The 10,017-nt window shown below is 33.4% G+C and overlaps 1 protein-coding gene across 2 annotated transcripts; it reads right to left on the bottom strand.

Annotated features, from left to right (window-relative positions):
- Positions 1–2,231: 2,231 nt before the first annotated feature.
- LOC124365261 lies at positions 2,232–9,731 on the bottom strand. Of its 2 annotated transcripts, none has more exons than XM_046821227.1 (6): positions 9,521–9,731; positions 6,283–6,444; positions 4,985–5,070; positions 3,874–3,987; positions 3,241–3,687; positions 2,232–2,564 (listed from the first exon to the last, which is right to left on the bottom strand). In XM_046821227.1, the coding sequence occupies exons 1-6, from the start codon at positions 9,630–9,632 to the stop codon at positions 2,361–2,363; spliced, it is 1,125 nt and encodes a 374-aa protein (XP_046677183.1). In that variant the 5' UTR covers positions 9,633–9,731; the 3' UTR covers positions 2,232–2,360. The 2 variants fall into 2 exon arrangements, with proteins under 2 accessions (XP_046677183.1, XP_046677184.1); XM_046821228.1 differs by having other exon boundaries at positions 6,288–6,444.
- Between the last annotated feature and the right edge of the window lie 286 nt (positions 9,732–10,017).

Below are 10,017 nucleotides of genomic sequence, written 5' to 3'. Positions count from 1 at the left end.
TTATTCGAATGCAGTTTTTTTTATTCCTAATTGTGAAACCTTACACATTATAAAAAAGCGCGTTGCGAGCAAAGTATGTGGTCGGACTTATCCTGAGCCGCCGTTAAATTGGCGCTATTTAAATAGCGGTAATTTGTAATGTAGGCTATAACTTAGCAACAATATTTACATTCAATTTTTATTTATTAAAGAGCTAATAGAAAATTTGTGGCTCAACCTTTGGTAGGCAAACAAATAAAAAAAATGATTTCTTGATTTTTATCAATTGTTTGTAATATAATATAAAAACTACTTATCCGAATTGACTGTTTTTGTAGTCAAATTAAAAGTACTAAGATCTTGTGGAAACATGTATTTTCAAATTCACAGCACCATTGACAGGATGTAAACCATCTATGCTTTTATCTCGGTAACAATATCATTTTCCAAAATATTCTTTTTACAAAAGGGTAATATTCAAAATGGGTTGAAAATATAAGAACAGTGCCTTGCTAACTCTCAAAATGTTTCATCTTATATTCCTTCTGGATTTCTATGTATATATATATATCCTATGTATATTTTCAGGTATCCTATTTTCTACCTGAAAACCTGGAAAAACTCGTTTAGCTGTTAATCGGTTACGATGCTCATACAAACTCACGGAACCAAAGCGAGCAGAAGTTTATAAAATCTCCAATAATATGCCGAAATATGTTTGAAAACAACTCTTTCTAACATTATTCTTATTTAGAACGATATATAGAACAATAATATCAAACAAAATTGATGGCCATCTTGAGTGCCGAATCCATGTAACCGTTTTTTACAACTTCATTGAAAACTGATTTTTGAAGATATCTTGCTCATCGTGTCACAGCCAGTAAAATTAAGTTTCAAATGCTGTCATTACTTTAGTAATTTCGGCCCATAGTGAGTCAGATATCAAATGTCAATCTATTGGTCGCGTCTTTTTGATCCCACTTTCATCCATTACTCTGAACATTCGGACTTGTTCAGTTTCAACCAGAAATGAATGGCCAGTACGAAAACGCCCGTAACTAAGTTGTGAACCATTAAATGTGGTCCAGACTTTACAGTATGAATACCCGAAAACACATACGTGTGTGTGTACTTTATTTGAAAGCACACATGTATGTGTGCTTTCAAATAAACCTTGTGTGTTTTCAAACTATTCTTGTATGGTTTGAGTTGAGCTGAACCACTCCTGAAGTTAAGGATATCTAAATTCGAAAACATTTAGTTTAATCATCGAACCCATCAGATAGCATAACAAGTTCTTGATTTTTAAGTTTAACGTAATCATTTACAATTTTGCAAACAAATCTTGCAAATCTATGTTTCTCTAGCATTTTTTCTATATCTGTCAACGCACGAGAATGATATCTTAGTTCATACTACCAACAGAATTCAAATCATATTCTATATGAGTGGACAACATTTATATATACGGTATTTTGGAGGTCAAGATATTCTTTTGTTTTTTAAGTTCTTTGTTTAGACCTTTTTGATAGTTCGTATTTTCTTTTTTTTGGAACAGCACTAAAGTTTTGGAGTCATATTCTGTTCACGTGATCAAACACATTTTTCCTTTTTTTTCACGAAACGTGTGCCCAAGAATTCCTTCAGAAGATTTTCTCCGTGTTCTTCAAGCTTGAAAAGACGAGACCGTACACTTTCCTCTATTACTTTATATATGTTTTGTAATCTTTATATTTCACTGTCTGTAAAAATTGATTTCTCTGATATTTTTATGATGAACCAGCCTCAGCTTTCTGAATTATAGACGGACGCCATTCATTATGTACGAACCGTTTGTCTACATCACTGGAAAAATCATTGTCATATAATATAATGGCGACTCGGTTTTTGCATACTTGTGTGCCACTACAGCCTAACAGCTTATAAAGGTTTTAAGTTGTCATCCCATGAGATTACTTTAACTTAGTAGTAAGTCATTTTGTTTTTAAAGAGTCGTCGTAGAGAAACATCTTAAAATTGAAGATACTTCAAATTAAAAACCAGATAATCTGTATTGAAAATTTGTTTGCTCATAGACTGTAAGCGGATGTCTTTTTTGTTCTGCAACTGGACTATTGCATCAAGCCCGCGCGTCATTTTGGCCATAAAAGAATTAATCAGTGATATTAACCCTTATAGAATCATGTTTATTTTTCAATTACACTCAAACAAACCTCTGGGAAAATTCTTGAATTGTCTGATGCTGAAAATCATTTGTTCACCAATAATTTATTACAGGAAAGGGTAATTTTAACAACACGGTTAGATTAATTTATGTTTACAAAGTGTTAGAATTTTAAACAGTAGATAAACACACAATTAAAGAAGAGTGGCCACTTTCATTTCACTTGTGAATGCCTTTGCTTTCTTCTCCGTCCGGTGGGAGCGACTTCTACTCCTTCGGTACCGTACTTCCTCGTGGTGTTGGTTCGCGGCAATTTCGTCACCTCTCCGGGAATCTGCACGGGCTCCAGCACCTTGGTTGCGGATGTCGGTCTTTCTGTGTACAGCCTCGTCTTCTGCTCGGCGTTCTTCCGCAGACCCTGCAACATTGCAGTTTTATCACCAGCAGTCATCAAGATCGTATCTAACCAGCAAAGGCACAAAAGTGGCAATTTGAAAATATTAATAATTATTGGATAAAGCATCATCGATATTTCTGAGTAAATCCATCATTTACATACCTTACTTACAAAATGGTTACGTGTTGTTGAGAAAAAAACGTTGAAAATCAAGCCTCAAGAGAGTGAAGAAACTGCACATGTGCACAAAGATGTGTGAGGGTTTAAGTCAAAGTCAAACTTTTTTATTGTTGGTATAATTTTACATTAAATAGCAAAAATAATTCGTGACGGTAACAAAATTGGCTCTCATACCACAATGACACATTCAAGCATGCAATTTTGCATTCGTACAACCCGTGTATTCAACAACTGTTTCCACTTCCAATAGCAGTGTTAGTTTTCATTAGTGGCTGTCTTACCAATTATCAGCAAAAAATTAGTCGACATTATAAAATGCAAAAAAAAGTTTCATACGAATCTTTAACACTTTTGGGAATTCTAGTATTTTTTTATGAAATCTGGCAGTCCGTTGATAAAGTAGACAACAGCCTGCGAGGGATTAAAAATATTAGTTTTAATAAAACTAAATATCAAGTACCGTATTTTGATCTAAGATTGTGTGTGTGTGTTTTTAATATTTACTATCGCTATCTACCTGAAACTGGGGTATCCGCCGCTCCTGAGTCGTGGACCTGCTATCGCACTCTCCTGCGCCCACCACCGCGCAAGTCGCGGCATCCACTGCGTCTAAGACCTTCACCAGGGTGCTCTCTGACACCGTTCTCTCGGGTTCTACCCTGTTTTCGCAGGAGTCCTCCATAGTATCACAAGGTCCCAGATCTATCTCCACAGGGAAGACCTCCACCTCGTACAGAGTTCTCTCTACCTCTTCGACCTCCGCAGTCTCAACATCCTTGTCGGGTGTAACATCACGCTCCACGAACTCCACAGGCTCAGGGTTGTTGTGGACAACCAGTGTGCTGTCCGAGGCCATGGCCCAAACCGGACTCTCGCATCTCAAATCCTCCACCTCCTCCTCGACCTCTGCAACACTCGGTGGGTAACTGCCGGGCTGACTCGTTTGGCAAGAACTGTCCGTGTTCTGCAAGAACCGTGGAACTGTAAGTTTATACTTAAAACACTATGAAGATGGATTCATACATCCTATCGGTTGTGTACCGGATATGTACTCTTCTTTATGTAGGATATTTGTAATTACAATATGTATTTGTACATTTTATTAACTACCTGCATAGAACAAACAAAAACAGTTTCACTCTACCATTACCTGTATTACAATTTGCTGGAATGCATCCTTTGTACAAGAGAAATCCCTCTCTCTATGATCTCTTGAGTAAATCAACTCAGTTTCAGTTGAGGGTTTCGTTTCTAATCTGCTCACCTGGAAAGTACAGTATGTGTTTTATCAATGCAAAATAATACAGCAAAAGATGACATGTTGAGCAAAACAACACGTTATGTGTCTGTATAAAAGGTGACGTGATATCATTTACTGAAGTCATATGGTCATTCTTTAACGTTTTGGAGCATATTAAGATTTAATGTTATGTAATGAAGTTCTCTTTTATCTATAGACGTTAGAAGAACATGAGGGTGTTTGAATCCCCTTGGAAATGTACCATAATATTAACATTTCAATATGAAATACGCCAGTTTCTCAACCATTTCGATAAGAAAGAATGGAACAATTTTATAGACTCCTGCTGGAGAAGAGAACTGATTAGTAGCATCAAGCGTGGGTAACATCTTGAAAATAATTTTTGCGTATGTATTATCAAACAAACAATCAATTAAACCATCGTTTTGGAATCTCAAATCTTTTATTCTCGCTTTCCGACAGTATTCAGACGCTCTGTCACAGAAATGCAATATTGTAAATCGTCGTTCACAATAACTTATCGTGAGATCTGGACTCTTCATAGTGCGGAGACTTCGTGAGTTTGGTCTTCTTCCGTATTGGCTGATCGGGAAATTATGATTATATCCTGCCCGAAAACCCGTGGCCCCTGAACGATTGAAGGCCCCTTTACCACTACACACAGTAACGCCGCTGCTTGTCTAAGTCATAAACTGGCACCATGACATACAAAAAGCAATTTCGATTGAAATCATATTTTACACTGTTATACGGTATAAAGCGTTAGACTTTGGGTTTGAGTTAGAGATATTTTTGTATTGTATTATGAAAAAAATAAAGAATAATATTTCTGGAGATGTTGTGTTTATATAGAAATATTTTTTGTTTTACCATCTCTCAATTTTGATAATATGTTGGTAGTAAAATCATCCTCGTTAAAACAAATATCACTTGTAATACACCAATTAGGCCTATAATACAAACTGCAATAGAAGTATACTAAGTAGTATTTATAACTCACTTTTAGTTCCAGAGTCGTCAGCCTTGCTTCTATGTCTCTTAGTTTTTCGATGAATTTTTCAAGTAAATCTGGTTCCATGTTTGACCCTGAAATAAATAAACAAATACAATATTAACATTAATTAATTATCAGTGTCAAGGTCATTTTAGTATTAAATATAAAACAAACAAGTGCAAACTAGACTGTTATTACTTCATTACAGAATTTTGTAATATTTGCGTTGCCTTGTTTATGATAAAACTTATACGTTATAGGCCGTAGAGCATTGGTAAACTCTTCAATGACATAACAAGGAACTTGTCCTTGTGGACGAAAACAAACATAAAACTCCACTATCAGTAATAATGTTAAGGTCATAAAATATATTATACAAACAGTTAATTGTCAGTATTAGTTTAAATTAATTTATTTCTACTAATTTATGAAATGCATTTTAGCCAAATTTACACAAAATATATTTAGTAATAAATACAAGTTAATTTTTCCAGAGATTTTAAATTAATTATTTGAGTATTTTAAGAATTACCTATAAAATCTAACAACAATATATATTTTTTAAATACACTGTTTCTAAAAAATAAACAAACAAAATTTGTTGTACTTTATTATTATTAGGATCGAACAAAAATGACACTATGAATAGTAATTACAAATGAGTTCTCTGGAGAAATCGTGCTGCATTTTCTCACTTGTTTTTCATGCGATTCCATCCAATTAGGGACCGAATATGTTTTTAAGAAATTGCCATATTTTTTATTTTCTCCTGATTAACTTGACATTTGATATTAGACATGTAGATGTAAGACAAAAACATTTAAGTTATTCGTTTTTAATGGTTGCGTTAACTTAATATAAACATAAAAAAACCATTGGTTTCGTACAATATACGACAAGAATAATTGAAAAACACCGTGAACAAATAATGAACTCTAAGGTGTATTAGTAAATATATTGACACTGAGATTAACATCAAATAGTTCTCATAGTCACTTTTTGTATATTAAAATAATTAGCTTACCTGTTTTCACATTTAATTTTCTGGTAAGGTAATATTTTTCAGCTTAATCTGGACATGTGAGTTTTTGAATATAAAAGGTTGGTTATAGGATTAAAAAATATACCTTGTTGTAAAAATTGTGTTTTTGTGTTCTAAACTGAACATAAATGTTATAAATCATCTAACAACAAAATACAATAGTGTAATAAAAGTAGATTTACATGTTAATTACTGGAGTGTTCAAAACCCAAAAGCGTAGATAATTTATTATACATCGGTAAGCATATATAAAGTAAGGTACCATACACGCTGCAATAGCTGTGAGCCCGCCATCCTACGGTGACGCCGATCACGATGGCAGCGGTTCCCAACAACAACAATTCAATAGAAGCCCAAGGTATGTCGTAATTCAGCATGTCTTCAAACGACCGCTTCTCATCCACTATCTCGATCTTTTTCCATCCTTTAAAAATCAAAAATACATTATTCAACCTAGTAAAATGCATTTCTTAAAAATGACACTGTAGATTAGATATACGGGAGCAAAATGATTTAAAAAAGGTGGTAAAAAGTTTTTTAAACGTCAAAACAATTCACTGTTATTTGTGACTTTTGTCAAAATACCGCCTACTATTCGCTACATATTACATCTCGTTATATCCATCCACACAAAGAGAAAGGTCTGTGACTACTAGTCGTTTAATGCTCTCTAATCAAAATTAATTTCCCAAAAATTATAAAGTTTGTACTTATACTACACAAACTGTATCAATTTAACTGGGTATGCATGGGGAAGTCTTAATCAACTTAAGCTGCATAGGGGAAACACTGATTTGTTTGAAGCTGTACGTGGAGTATTGTATTTTAAACAGCTTACATTGAAAATTGAAATGAAAATAGTTGTGTATTATACAATGGAACGTTAGTTGTTTTTAATCCAAAATGTTGGATAGTTCGAACTTCTTCCGGTGTTTACACATCGCTGTATTTGTAATGTCTGCATAATTCTAAATCTTCGAATCACTTCCACCGTACGAATATAGGCCTACTGGATAGCTAGAGTGGATCTGTATCCCTTGACCACAGTTTCAATAATATCTACTCGGAATCGAACCTAACATTCTTGATACTTGGAAACCTTTACGTGTAAAACCAAACGCAACGCAGAATTTTACAGACAGTTACATTTTTTTTGGGGGGGGGGGAGGAAGAGAGATTGGTAATCTAAAGATAGTTAATTTCATCTTGAAAAGTGTTTAACAAAATAGTAAATCTTTTTTTAAAGTTACGGATTTGAAAAAGTGTCGCTCAGCAGTAACTAAAGTAGGCACAATGTGCAAGACGTGTGCATGTTTGTTTATTCCAGGTAGGCTTATTTTAAAATATAAATTTAATGTGCGATAATTGATAATACGACACTTATATTAACCTTAACGCTAATATAATGCCGACACAAAACCTTTCAATTATAATACTAATAAATACCCATTTTATGGTGCTAAATGTTTAAAAAGGCGTTAATTACAAATGACATGTGAATAGTTATTTCTACTGCACGCGCAATAGAAATGTATATTTTTATAACTACATGAGCACTACAGCTATATTTCAGTAGGGCAATACTGGTTTTACCTATGGGGTTCCTATTTTGTCTTGTCTTAAATACAGTTTTTTTTAAAGTTATATTATCTTTTTATTGAGACTGTTTTTGCATCTTAAAATGAACATATTGTAGTTACTTAATGTAAGAACATTTATTTTGATTTATGCTATGTAAATGTATGTATGTATTTTATTATGCATGAATATGTATGTGCAAAATGTATATTCTGTGTTTTTGACAAAATAAAGAATTATTATTATTATTATTTATTATTATATTTAATAATTATTCTTCTAAATGTATAAAACAACTGTTATGGGTTTTTATGGGTGGAATACGTCTACATAAGTAATACTTACTATATTATACGTATTTTAATGTTAAAAAGACGATCAAGGTGGGCTTTGAGTCAACGGACAACTCATATCTAGCCCAATTTGCGAATTTCCACCTTACTGACAGCCCTGACATAGGTAACTAATTTACGACCTTGCTTAATTTGGAGCTTTATGTAGATCAGAGCTTCTGTAGAGCTTAGAGGAGATATATTGAGACATGCAAGATTGGGGTTAATAATTCTTCATGGAAATTTGTCTTTTGTGACGGTTTGGCGTCGGAAATATAATTCTCTGGTACTTTGGGATTATACCGACCACACCAGTATGAAGAACACGAAAATATAAATTTATAGAAACAAACATGATAGAATGAAAAAAAAAAACAACTCTTTAATTACAAAATTACAAACTTACAAGCATTTCCAGGTATTGTGATCGGTATTGTTGTCGCTGTTATCTAATCTTTCTCGAGAATTCCGATTACGGCAGGCCGCGCGGCATCACATGATTTACACGGTACATAATTGCCTTTCCATTACAATTCAATTTATATTTCTGATCAGCCCCTCTAGAATTTGATATTTTACTGATAGGTACTATCTCGAGGGATGTTTTTCTATCGTCGACATCAGCGCGGGCTTCGGAGGCACGGTGGCGGAGTGTGATCAAGAATAAAAACAAGTTTTGAGTGTTTTTTCAATAAAGAGTTTAGTTTTAGTTTGGTAATGTTTGTTTTTATTGAAGTTTTGTGTTTGGAGAAATGTAGAGCTAAAAACGCGGAAGTACAACAAAGCGACGCACAAGCTGAACGGGCGGCGAGACTCTGCAATCACGTTATCTACTAGACCGCTCGACTTTGACCTCTGTCTGAGGATGGGGAGGGGTTTGCGATAAGACAATTCCTGTTTTATATTGACGAAATATTGTTCTACGCTAATCTAGTAATCAGTAGAAGCAAAATGTCAAATAACGATTCATGTCTGGGTGTGGTCGGTATAATCCCAAAGTACCAATTCTCTCGAATGAGAAGTGCTCTTACACAGCTAAACCTATAAGTTGCGTGTGAAACCGCGGGTAACTGATAGTAAATATATAAAGACTTCTGGTTTGTTTTTGTTTCTCAATTTGAAATTTTGAATTAGAGGACTAGAGAAAGCTGCCCTTGGTTATAGGAATTTGAGTTGCACTTCGTAAGACATCCTTAAAATGTCGAGAGGCCTAAACCAAGATTATAGTTCAATTAATCTTGAAATATTTTATATATATATATATATATATATAATATATAATAATATATATTAATATTAATATATTAATATATATTATAATATATATTATATATATTATAATAATAATATATAGGTAATATAATATATATATATATATATATATATATATATAATATATATTAAATAATAACGTAACCTAACCTCTCCTACATCATAGTTCTAAATATAAAAGTCATAGACCTTGGTCTCCGATAAAAACCTAGTAGTGAAAATAAAGCAACATTCATAGGCAAGGTAATAATAGCGAAACATAATGAATTAAGATTGCAATGTAATCTTTTTCTCGTATACGCTGAAACATTACGTTACCCATGGGTGTCAATAGGTCTTTGTATAGCTTTCCGAAGTCTGCAGAATTGTCGTACAAAGCCAAAAACGCCATGAACACAACAAAAGCGAACAATATACAATATCGTATCATGTTTTACGATTCACCAGCATGTCACATTTGAAAATTATGCTTAGAAATATGAAAATTAGGGCGATTAATTTCAAACAAGGATTTTGTTTACAAAATTATTGCTCATATTGTTAAAGAGAACATCTGATAGAAAGGAGAGTCTTAGAGCAACGAAAGTGCCTTCAATATTTCACAGGTCATATAATTGCTGCTTTAAAATTGGTGCAAAACTAAAATATGATTATGTAGTTTTGTAATATTTTACGGAAGGTTATATATTATGCTCTTATTAATATAATTTATTATTTCAAACATGTGGCGCCAATTTCAAATTTATACTACCGTATTCATACTAACAAAAACTAGTACATTACTCTGCCAACTGGGGTGGTGAGAGAGATGGAGA

The sequence above is a fragment of the Homalodisca vitripennis genome, chromosome 6 (genome assembly GCF_021130785.1).
Source record: "Homalodisca vitripennis isolate AUS2020 chromosome 6, UT_GWSS_2.1, whole genome shotgun sequence".
Taxonomy (NCBI): domain Eukaryota; kingdom Metazoa; phylum Arthropoda; class Insecta; order Hemiptera; family Cicadellidae; genus Homalodisca; species Homalodisca vitripennis.
Note: the sequence above shows the minus strand (reverse complement) of the source record. Positions and strands in the feature narration are given on the sequence as shown.